This window comes from Excalfactoria chinensis, chromosome Z, assembly GCF_039878825.1.
Source record: "Excalfactoria chinensis isolate bCotChi1 chromosome Z, bCotChi1.hap2, whole genome shotgun sequence".
NCBI classification, from domain to species: domain Eukaryota; kingdom Metazoa; phylum Chordata; class Aves; order Galliformes; family Phasianidae; genus Excalfactoria; species Excalfactoria chinensis.
This window is the reverse complement of record NC_092857.1, coordinates 25,996,990-26,022,113: the sequence shown is the minus strand read 5'-3', so window position 1 is coordinate 26,022,113 and position 25,124 is coordinate 25,996,990. Positions and strand designations below refer to the sequence as shown.

Here is a 25,124-nt window from a genome sequence, read left to right as displayed (position 1 = left end):
GGTATTCACTGGTGTTTGTTGAACCTGTGTGGAGACCAAGGAGCAGAATAGTTTCAGGAATAGTGGCAGCAATGGTGGGTCATCTCTGCTGGTGCAGATATACAGGAGTGCACCATGCAGGCTCTTATTCATCTCCATGAAAATGCACAGTAAATGGTGATGACAGTGTTGACAAATAGAGTTTTGTTGCTGGGTTTTTTTTCTATCAAAGTGTTATCATGCTTTTTGTATCTGTTGTAGTTACTATGGAAATAAATAGAAGGCATTGCGTTTGGATCAGCCTTTCTTGGTTTTATCTTCAGGACCAACTGCTTTTTTAGTCAGCTTTCCTGTAACAGTGATACATAAACATTCTCTCTTTACTATTTAAAGTATTAGTAGTACTTTAACTCGTACTTTTGAATTGGAATATCTACAACCATTCCAAGAGGATGAAAGAAAACTTAGAGATTGTGCATTATGATTGAAATGACAGGAATGGAGCAGGGTAAAGTATAGAAATTGAATATTTTCTGTGGGAAAATATTAGTTTATAGGAAAGTTTGAGAAAGTGTAGAGAAAAGGACTATAAATGCTTTATTAAAAAAAAAAAAAAAAAAAAAGTTCATTACTTTTTTTCAGAGTAAATGAAAAAATAACTGCAGCTGCTGAAAACATGGGGGGGAAAAAGCCAACAAACAAAAAAAACTTAGTGCTTAAAATAAACATGATTCTTTAAATTTTTTATTTATTGATTGGTTGATAGATTTTTTGTGCTTTTATTCCAGAAAAAAATTTCATGCTACTCATCTCTGTAATATATACTACTGGAGTAGAAAATATAATTGAGAAAAATATTGCTTATTTAGACTTATTCTCTGTGTTAAATTTGTTAGCTGAAATGTTCAGTACCCACAAAGTGAATGAAAAATGTGCTTAAAATGTTTGAATTCCTTTTCTTAAGAAAAACAGAATGCTGTCTGAATCAGGAATAAAATGAATTACCTATCTAATGACCTTGTTAACATACTTGAGTTCTGTATTTTACTGGCAGTGGATCTTTTTTTCTGCATGGTAGACTTTTTGCACCTGCATCTGTGACAGAATGGGCAGTAATAAAGTTGCCTGGGAGTTTCTGTCATAGGAAAATAATTTATGTTCAATGTATTTCCAAATGATATTACACAAATTCAGGCAGACAGAAATCTAAAGTACTGGAGAGACTGTAAAGCTTTGCAGAAAAGGACTGGGTTTTTTGTGTATGGTTTTTTTGTTCATTTGTTTTTGTTTTGGGGTTTTTGTTTGTTTGGTTGGTTGGTTTTTTTTTAGATTTACATGTTAGAGGGCTTTCAGCTGAGATTCAGACTATGGATTCTTAGGTTCTTATGCAAATCAAACTTTCTATCAGTAACTCCTATTGCAAAATCAGTTTGTGTGTATGTAGTAACATATGACTTAATTCAAGCCCTTTACTTTGAAGTGAACTCACTGTATAATTCATTGAAAAGTTTTTGTTCATTGTTTTTTCTTGGTAACACGAAGAAGGCTTTGAGGATGCAGGTACATGAGTTTTTGAGAATGGCTGGATGCACATTTAAAGATGTAGTGCAAGAAAAATTCTGTATTTAACACAATATCTCAAAAATTCATTAGAAATTCACCATGCAATACTGACACCTGATTATCTAATATAGCTATAAAGAAGGAACATTTATTCAAAACTTAGAATTCTTTCTATTCCACTATATTTAATCCTTCTATTCCTTCTATATCCACTTCCTTCCTAGCTAAAGCTCATGTAACTGAGATGCATTTCTGTATTTATTTTTAAGGGAGATTAACCTTGCAATGGTGAAAGCAATTTCATAATATGTAGCTAGGTGAAAAAGAATAGTAAGAGAATTAGAAGTGGTAACTGTAATTTAAGTTACTAAATACAATTCATACAGTATTGATATTATTCTTTCCACTTTGCATTTTCTTTCTCTGTAGGTAAGAAATAAAAGAAATGAAATCATAGTTAATTAGTAAGAGCTGAGAAAGAATTTACAAAGTAGCAGAGGTTTGCAGAATAACTGATAGGACTGAAGAGCCTGTTTTGTATGTGAAAGCTTCAAGGGAAAACAGACAATCATTTAAGCACTGGAATAGCCTCCCTGGGGAGGTGGTTGAGTCACCATCTCTGGATGTGTTTAAACCTGTTTGGACATGGTGCTCAGGGACATGATTTAGCTGAGGATTGTTAATTAGGGTAGTATGGTTAGGTTGTGATTGGACTTGATCTTTAAGGTCTTTTCCAACCTGAGCAATTCTGTCATACTGCAGTTCTAAACACATATTACCATAGAATATTTACCTTATTGAGATACTTTGTAAAACCAAATTATATTCAACTAAGCATCCAAATCTGTGGGCATTTGTATAAGTTACTAATAGGATTTCTATGTGCTAATAGTATAAATTCAAAGAAATTTGAAAAAGATCTAATGAAGTACTTATTTTTAGTGAACTGATCTAATCTTCTAGTAATAGTTTCCCTAAATAGAGGGATCATCAGTAATTCAAGAAGTAAAAAAGAGTATTTCTCAAAGACAAATTCTTTCAGCCTTAGTCTACCAGAAAGTATTCTGCCCTATAAACAGAACCTAGGCTTTAGTTGTACAGTCTTTTCTCCATGTAGCTGAAATAATTTGGAAGTAAGTGTAGTTTCTTTTTTTCTAGTGTTCTTACTCTTCATTTTTGCAGCTGCAGTGGTTCTCCCTTCATTTTTAGGAAACTGCAGTTTTTATTTTTGTCTCCTTTCCCAACTGTTTGGGTGGACACTGTTAGGTCTGTGAGCAAGTGGTAAGTATTAGGAAGCAATATTTTTACTACTCAAGAGAAGGTTTTTTGTGGTTTTTGTTTGTTTGTTTGTTTTGTTTTGTTTTGTTTTGTTTTCCATTTGCAGTTCCTTATGTAAAAATTTTGTTTCCTCTTTCTTTAATAACTGCATAGGTTGATCTGAAAATAATGCCTTCTGGTTATTTTTCATGGACACTTCAACAGCTATGAAGACCACAGTAGCACTACTTGGTAGAGAAAATTTTAAGCTACCGAAACTTTTTCAACTTAGTCACCACCATTAGCTGTGCATTTTCACCAGCAATGAACAAGAGCCTGCATGTCGCACTCATAAATGCATGACTTGAACATAGCTTGTCTTTCACATCGCTGTCAGCACTGCTGCAGCATACCATCCCCCACCTCACATTGCTCACATCCACTGCTTGATATCCAAAAAGGTTCAGCAATTATTCGTGAGTGTCAGTAGGTGTAATTTTTTACACATGGAGGAATTCAGAGACACACCTTCACGTCATCCACACTTCCACATCAGACTATGTTTTGTCAGACTTCCCCTCTGCTGCCATCTGCCACACAACCATGACATGTAATAGATTGTTGATGTGAATTTTCAGCCTCTACTGTCATATCACCAATGTCTGCCACTGATGTCATGAGCCAACATCATAAAATCAAAGGCATTACTTCCAGAGTAACCCGCAAAAATCTTTTTGATTGCATTACTGATTCTTGCAAAAGCTTCAATTTCTCTCAAAATCCTTGTCATCCATCCAAGCAGTTCTATGGGTGCTGTAAAAAAAGGAAGATGTTACAGCTGTTTGAATGATATTCTTATATTTTGCTTTTTGATTATATCCTTAAGCACTACTTACCGGGTTTTGTTCCAGTGGACATAATCAGCATCATGACAGTGGTTCACACTTCTTCAGGTCTATTTGAGAAAACTGCAGTTTTCCAATAATAGGAATTTTTCAGAGATTTGCCCTTTAAAAAGAAGTATTTAACTGAAATAGAACACTGAGAGTTCGTGATAGAAATTTTCAGTGTATAGGAAACAACTGCTGCAATTACAGATGTTCTTGTAAGGAATGCACAAAGCAATACTGTTTGTCATCAGCTTCCTGAAAGATTAGGTGAGGAAGTTCAAACTATTCATTGAAACAAAACTAAATCCATTATTGCATAATCTGAATTTGAATTAGGCATTTTGAACCCTAGTTTGTTTCGTCTTCCAGTAAGTAAAAGTGGTGGATCCAAATTACTGAGCACAGAGGTACTGAAGATGTGAAACATTTCCAAACAGGTACTTTGCTTTCTTTTCATTGCTTTTCCTTCTTCATTGTGCAGGTGCCTTGACCCAAGCCATTCGCAATTTTGCAAAAAGCCTTGAAGGTTGGCTTTCAAATGCCATGAACAATATTCCACAGAGGATGATACAAACCAAGGTAGACAAAACTATTGTGGCTTTATTCTTGCAATGACAAGCCCAGTGTGCAGTAGTATATAATAGCAGTAGTATTTTAACTTGAATGCTAAATTTCATGTTTAGCATCACATCAAATAATGGAAGAGGAATTCAGTTTTGTCAAAAGATTAAAAGGAAACTGCTTTTGACCTGTTACATGAATGTAATTCACATATTATGGGTCATTAATATGGAATATTAAAATGAAAGTAAACAATCAAAGGTGCATTAATCTACAGATAGAGAGTACAAGATTTTAAAAGAAATTAATTTCTTCATAGGTTGCCGCTGTAAGTGCCTTTGCCCAGACTCTGCGAAGATACACATCTCTAAACCACCTGGCTCAAGCAGCTCGTGCTGTTCTTCAAAACACTTCTCAAATCAACCAGATGCTCAATGATCTTAACCGTGTTGATTTTGCCAATGTTCAGGTAAAATTTAGCTTTAAGCAACAGGCTTTGAAAATTAATCCAAACATTTTGAACTTTTGCATTTTCTGTCATTATTCTTTCAGGAAGAAACAAACAAACAAAAAAAACAAAGAACACAATAATGTTTTGAGGATTCACTCAAACCTACTTTAGGAAAGTAAGAACTTGGAGCCATTTTCCATTTCCAAGTGCTTATTTATTTCAAGTACTCATATGTTTCCAGATTCTCTGAAAACATAGAGCCTGTGCATTCTTTGAATGGTCATATCACAAATAACGTCTTATTAATAGCATCAGTGATATTGCACAATTAGGTCTTAGAAAGGAACACAACTCCTGAATGTCTCTGAAAGCAAATAAATGTGCAACATTGTTTTTAGAAGAGACTGTTTAGTTCGTTCAAATGCAATTAAATTAGCATGCTTTATCCAAGTATCTGTGCTTTAGTGCATGAGATCTCCGGAGTAGTTATTAGATTAGTAAAGATTAGAATTGGTTTCTAGTTAAACTTCAAAAAAGGTTTCTCACATGATTCTACACCTTTGCTGAAGTGTTGTTTTCCTTTTGCCCAACAAACTGAAATATTCTGGATGACTGGCAGTTCTGTGTCAGAATCTTTTTGTGAGGAAATAATTTTACATATAAAAATCAGTTTGCTAGTGACAGTTTTATTCTTTATGCTTTTCTCATATACTTTTTAATAAATATATTTTAATATATGTAGTTATATTATGCAACAATATGTAAGCTAGAAATGGTGGCATTCGAATTAAAATAACTTGTTATAAGGATCAAGTCATGCTGATTGCTTCAGGACAAACTGAAAGTTAAGGTGTATTTTTTAAGGCATTGTCCAAATGCCTCTTGAACACTGGCATGCAGAGTGTATCAGCCACCTCTCTAGGAAGACTGTTCCAGTGTTTAGACTACATCTCATGGCACAGCTTTTTCCCATCCATCCTCTCACTGATGACCAGTGAACAGAGCCCAGTACTTTTCTCGGTACTTTTCCTCCTCAAGGAGCTGCAAGGAGCGCTAATGTCCTCTCAGCCTCCTATTCTCCAGGCTGGGCAACCTGAATGTCCTCAGTCTCTCCTCATAGGAATGCCCTCCAGCCCTGTTACTAGCTGTGTTGCCCCCTGCACACATTCAAGTATCTTAACATTCACTGACAACCTGTTTATTTCCATCACTCTTCCCATTACTGGGAGGACTGCAGAAAACAGTATCTGTGATTGTGAATCCTTCAGATATCTTCCAAGAACCTTCAAATCTCTTCCAGTTTACCTCAGACTACTTTTTGGAACTTCACTGGTATCAACATGAAAGAACAGGAGTGGGTAGTGTACTTGACCAAAGATGCAGAATGTTAATTATGCTAACATGTTAATGTAGACACAGCCTGCTAATGTTGAGGTATTAACATGGCACAAGGTAGCTAAAGCTTAAGAGCATGGCTTGAGTGAGTCTCCATGTTATCTCTTAGTTTTTGAAGTGTCCTATTAAATTCATTTAATCTTGATATTGCTGATTAAACTGTTCATTGTTATATGCAAGCATGTTTCTCCATTTCTTTGCAGTTAATTTTGTACTCATTGTAACATACAGTCAGCAGATAAAGCAATTCTTGCTTATATACAAAACTTTCTTTTATAAGATGGTATAACTAAAATTGTCTTTCTCACACCCAAAGGAACCTTGCACTTCATTTCTTGTTTGTTCTTTTATTATTTTAGACCCCCACTTAACTGGTATTTCTGATTGGCATGCCAGCAGTCCCATCAAAAACTGACAATTCCCAAATATTTCAGTAGAAACATTATCAACAAAGAAAGTAAGAGATATCTTCTGAAAACAAATGGGGCAAACTAAAACATGCTTGTGTCATTTCCACTGTTCTTTCTTATTTCTGAATTTGACATTTAAGTGCTGCATTTTTCCCAGCCACTTTCTTTGAACAAAATTGTGACAGACATAAAAACAAAAACTACGTTTTAGTTTGTCCTATAAGCATTTTTTATCCTTTTCCTCCACAGAATTGCTTAACCTTTAAGAATGAATTGCATTCTGTGCTTTGGTCTATGTACTGTTACTTAAAGGGTCGCTATTTGCTTTAACAGGAGCAGGCTTCCTGGGTGTGCCAGTGTGACGACAACATGGTTCAGAGGCTAGAAACAGATTTCAAAATGACTCTTCAACAGCAAAGCACTCTGGAGCAGTGGGCTGCCTGGCTTGATAATGTAATGATGCAAGCATTGAAACCATATGAAGGAAGACCCAGCTTTCCTAAAGCAGCACGGCAATTTCTGTTAAAATGGTCTTTCTACAGGTAGTATTTAATACTTATAAAACATTTTAACTGTTCTGTTATTTGCTGAATTGTTCACTGTAGTGAAGTTGACAGATGCAACATCAAACTGTGAGTCATCAAGTCACCGAAAGTATGTGGGTGGTTTTTTTTCCAGAAAATTACTGTTAACATCAAACTTGGGGACACTTACAACTTTGTAGGGACTTAACTAATACTCTTGCTGTCTGGAAGGCCATATGAATGTATCATGAGTTAGAAAAAGAACTTGGAATCATTGGGTTGAATAACCAACCATACAAGCCACTGTTTTTAATTTTATTTATTAAAACACTATAGTATCTGTGATCATTAGGTAAGGTAAACTCTTTTTACAGTATATAAAGTGGATTAAAGCAAGCTAACACTCCCTGCCTGCTGTTTATTGAATCAGTTGTGAGTGTAAAGTTGGCTCTTTGAAAACAATTATGTCAGCTACTTGGTGAAGATACCAGAATTTGCCAATCTAATACATACACGGAAGTCTTTTTCTGATCTAGTTTGGACTTAGAATTATTAGAATCATGGTAATTAAAACCTTTCTATGGGGAAGTGGGCTCAACAGAATTTATTTAAGCATTAGTTTATCTAAAATGAAAGTTTGAGTGTAGTTTTTGTTTGTGTTTTTAGCAGTTTTCCTTCAGGTTAGGTTTTACATATGCACAAATCTTGGTGGTTATGCAGTTAGGAAAGCAAAGGGAAACAGGAAAACAAAACAGTTATTTCTTGGTGGCCTGCAACACCTTCTGCAAAGAGTGAGAAGCAAATAATTGCTTTTCCTGAACTCCTCTTTCCAAAGACATCATTAGTCAGACACTGTGGATAATGTTGTTTTTAGGACTATTGGTTTTGAGCTGAAATGTCTATATGGATAAGCATTAATGTGACAATGACATATAACACAGTGTTGTTTTTTTTTTTCCATTTTTGAGTAGCTCAATGGTGATTCGAGATCTAACCTTGCGCAGTGCTGCTAGCTTTGGCTCTTTTCATCTGATCCGCTTGCTTTATGATGAATACATGTTTTACTTAGTAGAACATCGTGTTGCTCAGGCCACAGGAGAGACACCTATTGCAGTTATGGGAGAGGTAAGATCATATGTGAGAGACTAGATTTGGTAGATGTAGTGATGAATTTGAGTATGTACCTTTGCAAATTCTGTAAACTTTGATGTGTATCTGTAGGATGTTCTACAGTGTAAGAATAGACTGGGTTATGAATACATTAATAGTTTCACATTTGTTTCATTGATTGTCAGAGTTCTAAAATCAAACTGAATTCTAACAACCAATGATTTGCAAACAAACTTGCTCCTTTTCAGATCTGTTCACATACATGTACAGGTATACTGAAGAGATCTGTGACACAGTCTGTTTTCATATGTTTCAAAAGTTACAGGCTTAAAAAACACAAAGAGCCTCAGATGAGAACTATCTTTGTACTTGACTGTGGCATCTGCAAGGCGAGGTTTATTTCATCCCTCTTTTCTCCAGTACTTCATCTAACCTTTTGAGTGAGATACTGAAGAATGCATACATTTTCATCATGAAAGTGATGGAAAATGGATACATTTGAAAATGCAGTAGATGTTTAAAGGCACAGCTTTATTACATTTTCATATTTGGGAGTCACTGTATGATGTTTGTTACAGATAACTTGCAAGTTACTTTGCATGTTGATTTGACATCAGGTTTCGTTCTTCCTTCAAGATACACTAATGGTATCAGTAAATACTGTAAACTGACTTTCAAGAGAAATGGGACATGTCTCACTATATTTGTCAAATGATTTCCTACCATGTGGCATGAGGTTTTAGACAAATTAAATTTCAGTGTTTTCTCTTAGAGACCCACTAATAGTATATTTCCTTTGTCTGCCCTACATACGCAGTAAGATACTCAAAATTATACAGTTATTTCATTCTTGCCTTCTTAATGCACATCCTATGTTTATGCATCAGTTTTTAGGGGCTGTGTAGTTGTTTATTTGATGTAAACTGAAGGTGGAGATATTATTGGAAAAAAATAACAAAACTTTTGGAGGTGGGAGATACAGGAGAAAAGGTGCAAATGGTTGTTCCAAGCTCAGCTACAAGATCTCGTTTAGTGGTTTGCTGTAGCTACAGTAATGGGAGGATGGTTGGACTAGGTGATCTCGAAGGTCCTTTCCAACCTTGTGATTCTATGATTTTATGATTAAATGTATGCTTGTTAATGGGTTTCTGTATTCAATGGCTGTGACAGAAATAACAAGAGGAAATCTAAGACCACAGTCTGACAAACATTGCAGGACAGTAAGCTAGTGTTGCAGCTGAGATTAGCATGTTCATTTTCCTGCCTTCCTCTTCTCCCAGCTTTGGGCACAGGTGTTAGCAAAAGTACTGCCAAGTACTGCAGCTAACTGGATCAGATTTATTCAAATAAAAAGCTGTGAACAAATAATAGCTGTGTGAACACTTCATGCACAAAGCCAAAGTAGCATAAGGATAAGCATGAGGACATGAAATGATGGCATTGTTGCTCATTGCATTACTGTTCCTTAAGTTACTGTTTTATTTTACTATGTTTCTGAAAAAGGCTGGTATCGTTACTTATTGTCAGAACTGTATAACTGAAGTAAAACTCCTTTGGGATTCATTGATGACATTCTTCTCTGCTAATTTCATTTAAGAGAGTTAGAGGATTCAGGAAAGGAAAGGAAGGAATGATATATATCTAGAATATGAACAACGTTTTTGCAAATATATCTTTTTAATACAAGTAAATTGGTTACCATGTCGTAAACTTTTCCTCAGAAATGCATTTCATCTGCCTTCCAGGTAAATCTGCAGTGTTATAGCTGCACTTAGAGATACACCTTCATTTTTCTTCTGGCTTCTCTGAGAAATTCTAGAAAGACCTTTTGGATAAAATACTGATAGTTCAAAATGTCTGTCGCATTTTCTGACTTACTCAACACAGAAGTAGCTCACTTCTTAGTGATAACTGTCTTACTAAGTACAAGATGGAATGGAAAATGAATTGATGCATGATGGATGTGGCTGAAGCCTAGGCCATGTGTTTGCATGCCAGCCTCAAACCACTGGAGCACAGTCTGGCTCCATCACAGACACTACATAACTATTTGCATAGACTGTGCTCAGTTTTTTCACTGTTTGTTTTGCAGTTTGGTGATTTAAATGCTGTGTCCCCTGGAAATATGGACAAAGGTAAGTGTTTCAATCTTTCCAGTATATAAATCAGTGTAGTGTATAAATCATGTGTCTTTGAGCAAAATAAGTAGAATTTAGAGCTGTATCATGCTATAAAATGCATGTGTTTGTTTTGTGTATACATTGATTTGCAGCATATAATAATTTCTAGAATATCATAGGTATGTTTGCTAACAACAATTTATTTTAAAGATATTTAGCATTTACGCAGGAAATATTCCCGTTTGAGCCTGGAATTTGTGTCTGGTAGTACAGAGAAGGGGGACCAGCAGTGGGAAGAAAGACAGGAGTAGTCTTATGTAACTTTATCACTGCTAAATGAAGATGTTAGAATTGCATGCAGTTGCTAAATAGCATGCCAGAGAAGATGGTAGGACAAAATAAGGTCCTTATGAGCTCTTCATGCCATATTTTGTCATACATTTTACACTGTCAGACTGTACAATTTCATGTCACATCTCAACCACCTTTCACTCATTTCCCCATCTGTAACAATTCTTCAAAAGGTTTATCCGGTCTTGAAGATGAAAAGGATTTTGCAGTAGGAAGTTATTGTTGCTTGTTAGATACTGTTTCTGAGATTGGTAATTGCTTTTCCTTCTTATTTTATCAATAGTACGTAACTGGTGTGATCAAAACAATGGGAGTCTATTAAATCTATTTGATATAATCATTAGCTTTTTCCACTAATGTTTTAAGTTTTCAGTTTGTGCTTTATCAGATTGCTAATCATCACAATAACTTTGTATTTCAAACATTATTTGCAAAATAAAGGGAATTTTTTTCCCCCTTTCTGCAGATGAAGGCAGCGAAGTTGAAAGTGAAATAGATGAGGAAATGGATGAAAATGGAGAGCCGCAAGCAAAGAGAGAGAAAACAGAGCTAAACCAAGCATTTCAGGTGGGCTGCATGCAGCCAGTGCTTGAGAGTGGAGTGCAGCAGAACCTCCTGAACCCAATTCATAACGAGCACATCGTTGCAACTACTCAGACTATCAGACAGTGCAGTGCTACTGGAAATACATATACTGCAGTCTAATGTGAAACTTCTCCCCTTTCCCCATCTTTACATTAGCCCTTTGGGTTTAATAGGAAAAAAAAAAAAATAAAAGAGAAAAAAGGTCTGAAAATCGACTGTTGTCAAATTTCAGCTGTACTGAACATTATTTTATTGGAGTCATTAAATGGTGTGGGTGTAAGCATTTTGCCAGGCCTGTTTAAAAAAAGATTTTTTTTGTAAACAGGATCATTTTACCTTGGCCACTTAATGTGAAGAGTTTTCTTATAATCAAATGCAAGAAAGATTTTTGCAAAGCTTGATGTTAATGTTTTTGTCCTCTTAATAATAATTTAATTTTTTTCATAGTTTTTTAAAAATATTTTAATGTTCATTATTGGTTATAGTGATGATTTCATATACATAGGTTTTTAAATAGATGCACTTCTGTGAAATATCAAAAGAACTATTTTCTTTGATTTACACTGGAGGCATACTTATTTGACAACAGATGTATCAAGTTTGTTATAAAAGGTGCTTTTCCGTGGACAACTAAAAGACACTATTTTGATAAAATTGTGAGTATTCAGGGGGATTTTTTGTAATAATGTTGAAGAGTTGAGAAGATATACCAGTTTCTTTCTGTGAGAAAGAAGAAAGTTTAAATGGCGGAATTGTAACAATGTGATAATGTGTACGTAACAAACGTACCTAATTATCTGACCATCATATTAAGAATGCAAGGTTCATTAAAAATCAACAGTTCCAGATATTATTTACATACCAGTTCCTCTGTTTTGAAGACTACTGATACTAAACGTGGTGCCACTGAACAGGTGCTTTTGGCTGTTGAGTGGTACTATAGTTGTTAGAAGCTGAAGCTGAAAAAGAAGTGACTTAATTATTACTGTTAATTTTTAAGTGTACGTGCTACTTAAGCTGGACTGGACATACAGGAAAATATTCCATTTGGATGACTTTCTTCTATTCCAGGTCTTTTCATATTAGTGGTTCAATCTGCTGCTCTTAGAAAAGAAAATTTATAGAATGCAAGGAATGTAGCAACCTGCATCATTTTCCTTTCAAAAATATTTCCTTGTTGTTACAGTGGATTTAAATTTTTACAAAAAATTAGGTAAGGCAGTGTAACTGGCACACCTCACTTTTACTTATTCCCAGTTGTGTAGAATTTGAATAGGTGGCTAGATGGACCATTGCCATTTAAGAATGTACATCAGGGATCATTGTACCTCGGCTATTACATGGTGCCTTAAACAGAACTGAAGCTAAGACTTAGTACTTTTTGTTATTCTTAACTCTTAAATTAATTCAACAAGGTGTGCCTGTCATTTTCAAATTCCCTAAGAAGTAAGGACAGGTTACATAGCCTTCAAAATAATAAAATGATTTTTTATTATTAAATGATTTTAATATCCCTCTTAGAATGACAATAAACCTATTTTTTCTCGTTTCTAGCTGGATTTCACTTTATTACAAATAAAAGTTGCTTGGGAATCTGGAAGGCAAAACTAGCTTTAATACCACATTCAGATGTCAAGATAGATTGACCGTAGTCCCAAGCATGATTATATATATTTTTAGACCCATGTCTACTTCTAATTTTGAAAAGTAAAAATGAATAAATGAGCAGGTACATAATGCAGTGCATGTTTTCAATTTGTATGTTTTGTGGGGTATCAGCCTGATTTTACATTTCAACAGCTTGATCTTATGTTGACAGTTTATATAGCATACATTAATTGCCATCTTTATTCTTAAACATTTCATTATGCAGACACATGAATTTGTTACATTAAATAGGGAATTGAATAAGCAAAAAAAAAAAAAAAAAAAAAAAGTCAAAAAGTGAAGGAGAGCACAAAAAAATCAACTTTATACAAATGACTGTGTAAACAAATTAGGGGTTCTTTTATTTTGGCTTACCTACTGTGTCTGTAAAATGACTTTAATGTAATATATACCAAATGGGAGAAGAATAGCGAAGAAACGGTGTATTTGTAGCAAAGGAGTTTGATGCTATGGATTACACGTGCTCCAAATATATCTACATATCATCTGAAACATCCTAACATTATTGGTGCACAAAATTAAACTTAAGTTCCTTTGCAGAGTGGGGGGGGGTGAGCCCATTCTGCATAATTCCTACTTGATGCTAGCAAATGGCTTTCACCTCAGTAAAAAGTGAACGTGAGGTTTATATTCATTATTTCTACACTCATAAATGCACTGAATCTCATAGATTTTGCTCTCACATACATTGCTCAGTGTGTCCTGATTTTTCCTTGGAAATCAGAATAGCTGTACCCTTCACCAAAAATCCTAAAACTAAGCTGTGATAAATATTTTCTCCCTTCATTGTGCATTATAAGATGTTTACAGTTAAAATAAAGTGAAATAATTCTTTTTTTTTTCCTTCATTTTTAACTTCTTTAATACTGTAGTACTACTTTCAGTTTTTGTGTTGGCGAACGTGATAGCGTTCTCTTATTGTGTTACTGATTTTAGTGTTGTATTTGTTGTTGCTGAGAAAAGAGAATGATTGTAATAGGTAAATTTAGATCGCTGAAAGACGTGGGACCTGAGAATCTTTAATTTCCCACTCCCATCCAGTTGTTCACTGTTCACAAAGTGCAAAAAAGAAAAAAAAAAAGAAAAAAAAAAAAAAAAAGAAAAAAAAGAAAAAAGAAAAAAAGAAAGAAAAAGGAAAATTAGAAAAATTAATACAAAGATAGAATGTATTTCATAGCTTCTACAAAACGATGAGTTATCAAAACAAACTGGAACTATCCCAGATGGAGAAAATTAAACGGCGTCTGTATTCCTATGCTTATCAATGGATTACCGTTCGGAATTTTAACATGTTTTTGTTTTTCTCATCCTTCTTTTCTTACAAGATTTTTAGAAGAACTAAGTTGCTGTAAGCTAGTTTGTATAGTTGCAGGTTTGGAGGTCTTGTGTTTTTACATTTAATGAAATCTTAATCAAACACAGGTAAAACATTTTGCACACTTCTGCTATCTTTAATAGTTGTGTTTTTAGTAATGATTAAACTACAGAGATATGAATACCTCAGTCCAGAATCTATGATGCGCAGCACGTGGTTGCCACACCAGCTCTGAAGTCTGTTGTCAGTACTCTGGAGAGGTTTAGCATTTATCCACAGGGTAGACGTTATGAGGGCTGATAGTGGTTTATGTGAAATGGAATACAAAATAATGATTTAAAGGCATTTTCCCTGTTAGCACAAATATCACAGTGAACAGTGTAGGGGAATGGGTATTGTTAAACTACCTTTTCAAAGCACAGGGCCCAATTTTCAAAAGTTTTATATTTGTGATGATTTGTTGGTACATTTCCATCTTTTTCATGGTAAATCAGTTTTGAAGCTTTTGTTTTTCTTTTCTGTTCTCAGTTATTATTTTTGTGTTCTTCTCATGTACTGTAGCATGCTATAAGCACCTTCTTTTAAAAGAGACTTCCCTAAAAAGCTGGAAAATAGATTTTAAATTATTTTCCCATAGAATAATGATTTACAGAATCACAGCCTTTAGTTCATAAATAACAAAATAGATAATGTTCTGGTGTATTGTCATTCAGGAATGTATAGGCATATATACAAGTTTAATTTAAAGCGAGGTATTTTGAAATATCTAAAGCCTCTTTTTTCACCTTTTTTTTTTTTTTTCATTTTCTTTCTGAATATCACTAATTGATATTTGCACTGTTTAGAAAAACCTTTTAGATCTAGAGTCACACTGGATTCAGTTCAGAATGGCTTTACAAAAAGAAAGTAATCATTTTAGCTATAAAAGTAGGGAAGGAAAACGAGATTTATCAGTAACGTAAGTATGGCCTACAACAGTACTTTTGGAGTTTAAAACATTCATTTGAGAGAACTGCGTGAATTTCTGAAAATTGGGCCCTTGTCTCTCTAACAGAACATCCTCTGTGTGTGTGGTTTAAAATCAGTAAATGGAATTGTAGTATCTCTGATAATTTGCTTAGTGATTTAAGAGAAACAACAAACAAACAAAAAACTGGAATAGGAGCATAAACATGCAGTGCTTATTTCTAGTGTTAGAGAATTAATTAATTTAATGTAATGCCTTGCATTAACCCTTTGAGCATTGTAAATCATATGATGGGAATAAAGCATTTTTAGATCATTTATCATACACTTCAAAATAGCTGATGGATAGCATTGTAGTTTGTTGTGGTTTTTTGTTTTTTTTTTTAATAGTTCTAAAGTAAATACTTGCATACTATACAGGATTGGTTTTGTGATAGGTTTGATAGATTTAGCCAAATATTCACTGCCATTGATGTGTACTGTATAATGGAAAATAGTTCTTCATCTCCCTTGTTTTCATACATGCAGAAATACGTGAGGAAAATCCAATGTGTTTCTATAGACATGAAATTGTCTAATATGATGCCTTTAGAAGATGAAGGTTTAGGGAAAAAAATATTTATCCTTCTTTGAGAATCTCCATAGGTAGGCTAGCATTGGAATATTCCAATACTGTAAAAGAGAATCATTAGGAATACAAGAAGGCTTAGAGAAAAAGAAAAAAAGTGACAGAATATTTGGTATGTTTACACTACAGTTTTCTGCCGTCTTTTTCATAAACCAGAACACAGTTGATTATACTCCTCCTACCATTCAGTCACTGCAATAATAACTAATGCTAAGATGAAGGTATTTTGCTCAGCTTCATCTTCAGGGGTACAAGGGATGGCCCTTGTTGAATGTGAGAATTTTAAAAGCAACCTAGAAAGTGCACCAGCCGTTTACCATGTTAAAAAGCCCCTTAGTTCGTACAAGTACTGCTCATAAGAGCAAGGCAATGACTGTAGTAGCAAGTACAGATTCTTTGACATTAAAGAGAGAAATACCATCTTACTAAGTGACAGTACTGTAAATTTTCTACTGGTTTCTTGCAGTATCAATCAGTCGGCAAACACTGAAGTGCAGCTGTACTTATTTAAGTCTATCTGAGGGCAAAAAACAAAAGGTCTCATTTTAAGTTATTTAATGCAATTACGTCATTAGTATAGTGCAAGTAAGCTGTAAACATTTTTAGTCAGTTATTGCAAATTCATGCAGAATTAATTATCATAAATGCAATACTCAAAGGGTTTTAATTTAACAACTTTTTTATTCATAATTTAATGTAAATGCTTCTGAGTTTGCATGCCTTGATCATTGCTGCTAGTGATTTTATGTGCCGGTAGACCTGAGTTTAATTTACCAGTTTAACTTGAGAAATAGTAAAAGCCACTTACAAAGTGACTGCCTAGTGTTTGTTTTTGAAGTAAAATATGCCTTAGTTTGAAAATGATCATGTTTTATTAATTTTTTTTTTTTTTTCCTTTTAAAAAAATAAATTAACATTTTGGGATTGGAAGCCCTGAGTAGTTAAATATTCGGTAAGAATTGTTCTTGAAGATTTCTCACTAAGGGTAAAATTTACTGTAGAAAATAAGGCCCAGAACAAGACTACTAGCATCAAATGAGCCTCACTTAAATCTAAATCGGGATCTTTCTATCCTTACGCGCTTTTCTTGATTCGGGTGCAAACATCTTAACAAGAGTTTTCAGTTCTGGATGAATTTTACTCTGAAACAACAAATGTCTCTGTTAGAGGAGTTTAGGCTTTGGAGGGACAGACAACCTCACATGGATTGGTATTTAGCAGGAACTCACTTTGGTTCTTTTTGACTCGCTGATGTCACCAAGAGCTTTAAGAATACTAAAGGGTTCCCCAAACGAATTCTTCTTCAATACAATATTAACGTGTTTGCCTTGCATTGAAACATTATATCCATCTTAACGCAACCCAATTAAGCAATTTAAAGGATGCCAGAAATATATCACTTTGTACCAAAGCAAGTTGCCCATCTCCACTCATCATCACTCAAAATTTGGATTTACAGTGAATAACCAATGAGGCTGTTAAAGAAACTTTGAGTGCCTTTCAAAAACTTGGAAAATTGTGCCTGAGGTGGTAAACTTTAATTAGGTTAATTCTAGAGCTACCAATCAGTAATTTTGTCATCGCTCAGGGCTTTCTTACCTTCTAGGAAACTTCCATCGTTGCATTTATTTTATAGTGTATTTTTTTAAGTGCCATCATTTGAATTTCACTTAGTAAGTGGCAGATTACATTATTCAGTCCCACAGCACAGAAACATCATAACACTAGGATAGATTCAAACTTTTATTTTCCAGTTGACTGAATATATTATGTAAATGAGGTAAGCAACTTTTTGTAGATTGTATGTGTGAGATAATGTAATGTTCTTTTCCAGTTTTTGGACTACAGTTGAATATACTTTTTAATTATTTAAAGAAGACATCTTTACAGAATAACGTGATGGTTTTTTTGTATAATGTATTTGATTTTGTAAATACGTATTTCCTGATGTGATTTTTGTGAGAAATGCTAAATCTTTTAGTATATCATGTCCTCTCAAAACTGGCAGGAGCTAAATAATAGTTTGTGGGCAATTTGTATTGTGTACTGTACAATAACTGGGGAACTTTTATAATTATAAAAATATATATTAACTTTTAGTGTGTTGTTTAAAAAAATGACTGGAACATACTAAAGACAGTAGGATTTTTCTGAATATTTCAGACTTGAACTCAGGCTAGCTTTTTGTGTTTTTCAAAACAAAATTGTGTCTTGTCTTTTAAAATCAATAAATTTGTTTTCTTGTTACAAACATACCTGAATTGCTTCCATTTTTGTATAAACAGCTATTTTGAACCGTGACGCCATTGGTTTTGAGGAAGATTATTTGCACTTGTGTGGATTTTAAATGAGATTACACATATTTAGAGCAACAGAAATAAGCAACGAGTGTGTCTCAGCCTCGCAGTGAACACAGATTGTAAGATACTTAATAACTTAAATCTCAACAATGCTTTCCCATTACCAATTTTTTCAGTTTCACAAATCTTCACTAATGTTATCAGGTCGTGTTTCTCATGGATCTCAAGCACCTGTTCCGGGCACTCTTCCACGTAAGGTGCAAAACACTACTTTAATGAGGAGGACCCACCAGGTAATGGATGCTAAAATATCAAAATGATTACTGGATATCAATTTTAAAACAGGTATTTCTCATGTAAATATGGTAAAGATAGAAAAGTTTATTGGTCCCAAGAAGTTGAGCTGTAAGCTTTTGTCCAGACATGAGTATAATTTCAATACAGTACTGGTTCCTGCAATGCATCCTAGCAAAACGGACTCCAAATTTTCAGCAATATCTACATTTTTGACACAGCTATGTTTACAGAATAGTCCTAATTCACCCCTAATGAAGACAAAGAATTCGTTGCTAGTTGGTGTCTTATTGACACTGACAAAGTCTTGCCCCAGTACACACACAGGAGAAAAGAATACGTAGAGAGAGATTTCTCACATCAAATACCATTTGATACAGCCAACAGGCTGCAGTTTTCAGTTCATTTCCAGTGTTAACAGGAAGACCCTGCAGAATCCATCTTTTGCTGCTGTTGGTATCAACTGGCTTCATTAATTAACCAGTGTAAGTTTAGTGCAGCATCCCAAAGTACCACAATCCAGAGCTCAAAGAATGGAGCACAGCAGAAGTATAGGAGGAATTCAGACACTCTAGTACCAAAGGAGACACTAGAATGACAAGGGTTAAAAATGAAACTTATTACTTCCATATTTTTTTTGCACAATGTTAATGATCAAAATAAGTAAGATAGATTCCATATCAAGTTATTTAAGTGTCTTTAATTTGACTTATCTAAAGCACTAGCTCCAATTACATAAAAAGTAATAGAGTCTGCAGCTATAGCTTAAGTGCATATCAAGGTCTAGACCAAACATCAACTGAAATGCAAAGTCAGCCATTCCACAAAGACATCTGACCAAGGCAGGTCAGAAACCTTGATCCATTTACAGCATACTGACAGTACACCAGAGAGGATTTTTGTGTTTACTTGATTCTGCTGTTCTGATTTCATTCTAAACTTTGCTAAATCCCACTTCCTTAATACCTGAATTAATATAACCAGTAGGACAATTCTATTTAAAAACTAGAACTACTTGCTGTCCTTGAGCACAACATGCTGATTAGGACAGTTTACTCTTAGTGATTTTATGAGCAGAACTGTTGCACTAAAAATCTCTCTGCGTGCTGATATTTTTTCACTGGCACACTGCACACAAAATCTGCTCTGCTTTCATTATCAGAGTTGAGGGGAGGCATAGTAGGTCAGTGCTCATTTAGTAATTAGCAGTTAATAAATCAGACGTGCTTTTACAGATGTAGCTGGAAGTGGCATAAAAACTGCTGCCTCGAGCTGCTCCCTTTGCAGCTGAATGTAACTGCTGCACACAGTGGAGCCACACTAATGGATGCTGTCCGGACACAACAAGAGCTGATGCCTGAAGCAGCCACACCTCTTCCGTGGAATACTGTGAACTTCCGATGGAGCTGAGAAGTAGCAATTCTGCTGGTCAGTATTGCATCTTTCAGCTGACAAGGCTGCAGTCCATTAAAGATACACATAAGGAAAAATATTATTGAGTCAACATGTGCAAATTTAAACAATTAACCCCTCCGAACTACCCTTCCTACCTTGTTTTCTAGAACATTATGAAGAGCAGCAACATCCCAATCCTCACTACATTGTGTTACTTGTGTGTCATCAACTCAGTGTTCTTCAGGCTCTTGAGCTTAGGAGAGGCAGAACTGCTCTGTTAACACTTCCATGCTTATCACTGGACAGATAAAACTGGAACAGAGGAGAGACTTGGAAAAGAAAAAAAGTAAAACTGTTTCTGGATCCACCTATGTTTGCTAAAACAGAAAAAGAAGAGAGAAGTAAGAATAATAACTAAATACATGATTGTATACATATATATATAGCCACACACACACACACATATACATACATATGTTTATATAATCATATAAGCTCAACTATTTTCAACCCCCTGCTATAGGCAAGGACATCTCCCTCTGCACCAGGTTGCTCAAAGCCCCATTCAGCCTGGCCTTGTGCACCTTCAGGGAGGGGGCATCCACAGCCTCACTGGGCAACCTATTCCAGTGTCTCACCACCCTCAGAGTAAAAAATTTCTTCCTGATATCTAGCCTAAATATACCTTCTTCCAGTTTAAAGACATTTCCCCTCACCCTGTCACTACACACCCTTACGAAAAGCCTCTCCCAAGATTTCTTGTGGGTCCCCTTCAGCTACTGGAAGGCTGCTATAATGTCCCCGTGGAGCCTTCTCTTTTCCAGGCTGAAGAGCCCCAGCTCTCTCAGCCTCTCCCGATAAGGGAGATACTCCAGTCTTCTGGTTCTAAATCTATCCTCTTCATGTTTAAAAACATTTCCATTCACCCTGTCAGTACATGCCCTTACAAAATGTCCCTCCCCAGCTTTCTTGTGGGCCCCCTTCAGGTACTGGAATGCTGCTACAAGGTCCCCCTGGAGCCTTCTTTTCTCCAGGCTGAACAGCCACAACTCCCTCAACCTGTTCTCATAGGGCAGGTGCTCCAGCCCTCTGCTCCTCTTCATGGCCCTCCTCTAAACCTGCTTCAACAGCTCAATATCCTTCTTGTGTTGGAGCTCCAGAACTGGGCACAGTTCTCCAGGTGGGGTCTCATGAGAACAGAGTAGAGGGACAGAATCACCTCCCTTAACCTGCTGGTAACACTTCTCTTGATGCAACCCAGCATAAAATTGGCCTTCTAGACTTAAATCACAGTATCGGTTGAGCTGGAAGAGTCCCTTAAAGCTCATATAGTCCATCTCCCTGGAAGAAACACCTACAGCTATATCAGTTTCCTCAGAGCCTGACCTTGAATGTCTCCAGGAATGGGGCATCCACCACCTCTCACAACTTGTTCCACTGCTTCACTACCTATATCATAAAGAACTGTTTTCTTATATCCATTCTAAATCTCCCATCTTTTAGTTTGAAATCATTTCCCCTTGTCCTCTCAAAACAGATCCCCCCAGTCTTTCTCCCTCCTTCCTGTAACTTCCTTTTAGATACTGAAAGCCCACTACCAGGTCTCCCTGGAGTCTTCTCTAGGCTAAACAGCCCCAGCTCCTGTCCTCAGAGAAGTGTTCCATCCCTTCGATCATTTCTGTGGTCCTCCTCTGGGTGTTTTCCAGCAGGTCCATGTCCCTCCTGTACTGAGGCAGCACTCCAGCTGAGGTCTCACCACCAATGAGTAGAGTGGCAGGGTCACCTCGCTCACCATGCTGGCCACAATTCTTTTCATGTAGCCCAGGATATGACTGTCTTTCTAGGCTGCAAGGGCATATTGCTGGCTCAAGTCCCATTTGCCATCCACCAGTACCCCTACATCCTTTTCAGTAGGGCTGTGCTCTCTTCTTATATCCCTCAGTTTGTACTGACAGATTCGCAGACGTGCTGACAGCGCACTCAATCCCACTGTCGATATCATTGATGAAGGTATTAAAGACCACAGGTCTCATTACTGACTCCTGAAGGATACCGTTTGTAATCATTCTCCATCTGGACACTGTGTCATTGACCACCACTCTCTGAGAATAATCCCGCAACCTGTTCCTCACCTACTGAACAGTACACCAAACTCAGTCAAACCCACATGGTCCCAATTTAGGGAGAAGGATACTGTGGAGGACTGTGTATAAGGCCTCACTGAAGTCCAGATAGGTAACATCAGTGGCTCTTCCCTTGTCCACTGACACTATTACATCATCATAAAAGGCCACTAGTTCGCTTAGGCAGGACCTGCCCTTGGTGAAACCCTGGTTATCCCATATCACTTCTCTCTTTTCCATGTTCCTTATCTGTCATGGGTTACCCTTAAATCTACCTGCACCCATGACAAGGGGGCAGTCGGCCCACAGGCCGCTGGCCCAGAAGGAAAAGAAAACAGGGAAAAAGGAAATACATACAGTGGCAACGATCTAAGAAGGCACACTTATTTACTAAATACTATATCAGAATGCAGAATAACACAATATAATAGGAATTAAGGCTAACGAATTAAAGTAAAATAAGAGAGAGTGAGTCCCGAAACCGAGAGGCCTACTGTAACTCTAGGCGAAACGGCTGGAACGCTCCCACACGGCTCCCCCCTGGCTGGCAGGATCCAAGAGAGCGAGTCCTGCACTGAAGTGAGATTATATAGTCCTGGTCATATGACTGACCGTGGTGTTCCCCGGGACATTCAGTCTTCTTTTGTGAGCAGCAGATTCATCAAAATTATCTATGCTTAACATGATGTTATGATGTGGAATACTGAGAGCAAAATTACAACATTGCAAAACCATGACATTATCAGAGCTTCCTGGAAGATCTGCTTAATGACATTTCCTAGCACTGAGGTGAGACTAACAGTCTGGAAGCTTTCCAGGTTGTCCTTGCTATCCTCCTGAAAAATGGGTGCTATGATGTCTTTTTTCCAATTACCAGGACTTCAACTGGCCTCCATCACTTTTCAAATATCAAAGAAAGTGGCAACTATGTCAGCCAATTCCCTCAGGATTCCGGAATGCATCTTATTGGAACCCATAGTCTTATGGATGTACAGATTCCTCAGGTGGTTGCAAATCTGATTTCTGCTTACTGCAGGAGGAACATTACCTTCCCTGTTCTCATCCCCCAGTCCATCTGCCCAAGGGCTGTGTGTGAAGAGCAGTCACTAGTGAAGACTGAAGCAAAAAAGGTGCTAAGTACCTCAGCCTTCTCTTTGTCTTTTGTTACCAGACTGCCTGTGTTGCTTCACGGACTTCCCTTTTTGGTTTGTGTACCTGTAGAAACCTGTATCTTCTTTTCTTTCTCAGAAGGGTTAATTAAATCCGGGCTGACAACCATGCTATTGCTGTGACACAACTGTGTTGCTTTTGAGAGGACATCCCAGCTATCAGTGCAAACAAATGCTCAACTGTATGTGTGCAACTTTGCCACATTTTCATAGAATCACTAAGATAGGAAAAGACCTCTAAGAACATCCAGTCCAACCACCACCTCCTCCCCTCCATGCCCGCTAACCACAAACTAAATCTCACATCCGCACATTTCTTGAACCCTTCCAGGGACGGTGACTCCACCACCTCCCTGAGCAGCCTGTTCCAATGCCTCACCACTCCTTCCGAGAAGAATTTCCTAATATCCAACCTGAACCTTCTCTGGCACAACATAAGGCCATTAACTTTCATCCTATTGCCGTTGCGTGGGAGAAGAGGCCAACACCCACCTCACCACAACCTCCTTTCAGGCAGTTGTAGAGATTAATAAGGTCACCCTGGAGCCTCCTCTTCTCCAGACTGAACAATCCCAGCCCCCTTAGTCACTCCTCATAAAGCCCATGCTCCAGACTTTGTAGCTTAAGGGGCTCAGTAGAGGGGTATTTAGGAAACGGACCGTCTATGGACCTCAGGTCACAGTGCAGAAATATAAAAGACATTCATATTGCAGTAATGTCTGGCAAATGAGCTGAGGCTCATTTAAGCTTTCAACGGCATTTTACACTGAGAGCACTTCTCAAGCATTCATTAATCAAACCTCGCAGTGTTTCCTCAACACGGAGGCAAACAAACAGGAACAACCAGGCGGTTCTTCCCCCACCTCGGCGCTTCAGAACAAAACAAACCCAAACCGTTGCCAGAAAAATCTTTGATGGGGAAAGAGCGACACCTACTGCTTAATGCTGCACCCAACACCATTCGGCTTTCGGGAAATAAAGCGGAGGGCGGAAAACCAACCAAACAATAAAAACAATCAAACAAATGAAATAACAGCCGAACAGCCCAACTCATTAAGGAACTAACGCCGAACTGTCTGCGTCTCAGCAGAAATCCCCTAAACATCACCGCCGCACAGCTCGCCCAACACGAGGCTGGATACGAGCAGGAGATCGCCCTGTATGCACACCAGGCACGCTGCGCTTCCTCCGTGCCCGCAGCCGCCAACCAGTCGCTCCGGACGAGCCGGCCCAGCCGGCGGGGCTGTGGTCACAGCGGCTCCTCCCTCCGCAAAGCCTGCCCCGCTCCCGGAGCTCCCCCGTCCCGACCGCAGCGGCCCGGCACAGGCACAAAGACCGCAAGGTGGCGCTGTGGGACCGTGAATGCCGCGGCCGGGACCGACTTGGGGGGGGAGGGGATGCGGAGCAGCGCCGGTGTGGGTGAGCGGAGTGGATGAGCTGCTGCAGGCAACGCGAGGTTCAGCGCCCCGTGCTTCTCGTCGGAAGGCTCCGTGTCGCCACGCTTTGGAGATACGGAAGGGCAGCTGTCGCAGTGCATGAATGGGCTGCACCAGGGGAACTGCGCACCTGTACCGAAGTGCAAGCTGCTTTCTTGCATCTCCTTCCCATTGTCTGTGCTCACTATTCAGGTTTCTGGGTTTGCCATTGACTCGCCCCATGATTCTCCGTGGCGTTTCTTTTCCAAACCCAATTAGAGGCAGCCCTCTGAAAGTTCGGTAGTACTTGGAGCTGCATCACTCACTGTTATCGTGATGGTGGGATCTAAAGGGTTACTTAAGGCTTGAGTTCCCAGTACTGCCTTCAGTACTTTGTGTTTCTCTATACTTTTATTGAGCATTTCTATGGGAATGGTGGGGCTTTTTTAGCATTAGCAGTTTAAAATACTGACAGGTACTGATTCCTGGGAGGGCAAATCAAAGGAGGCTGGAAGAAGACCAAAGCTTCCTGTTTTTTGAGCAACCTGTAATGTGTCAGTGTTCTAGATGAGTGAACCTGGGCTGTTTTCTTTCTAGTTAGAATCAACGCTCAACTGTTTAGATATGATCTGCTAAGTTTGTTTCCTTACGTGGG

General features: G+C 37.4%; 1 protein-coding gene across 6 annotated transcripts in view; it reads left to right on the top strand.

The window, feature by feature from the left end:
- Nucleotides 1-13,109, top strand: part of RFX3 (regulatory factor X3) — a 118,447-nt gene extending 105,338 nt beyond the window's left edge. For all 6 annotated transcript variants that reach the window (XM_072358981.1, XM_072358976.1, XM_072358975.1 and 3 more), the window contains 6 exons: nt 4,171-4,268; nt 4,570-4,719; nt 6,840-7,048; nt 8,002-8,155; nt 10,233-10,275; nt 11,078-13,109. In XM_072358981.1, coding sequence (XP_072215082.1) covers nt 4,171-4,268; nt 4,570-4,719; nt 6,840-7,048; nt 8,002-8,155; nt 10,233-10,275; nt 11,078-11,316 — 893 coding nt within the window. In that variant the 3' untranslated portion in view covers nt 11,317-13,109. The remainder of the gene's footprint in view (nt 1-4,170; nt 4,269-4,569; nt 4,720-6,839; nt 7,049-8,001; nt 8,156-10,232; nt 10,276-11,077) is intronic.
- The last annotated feature ends 12,015 nt before the right edge of the window (nt 13,110-25,124 follow it).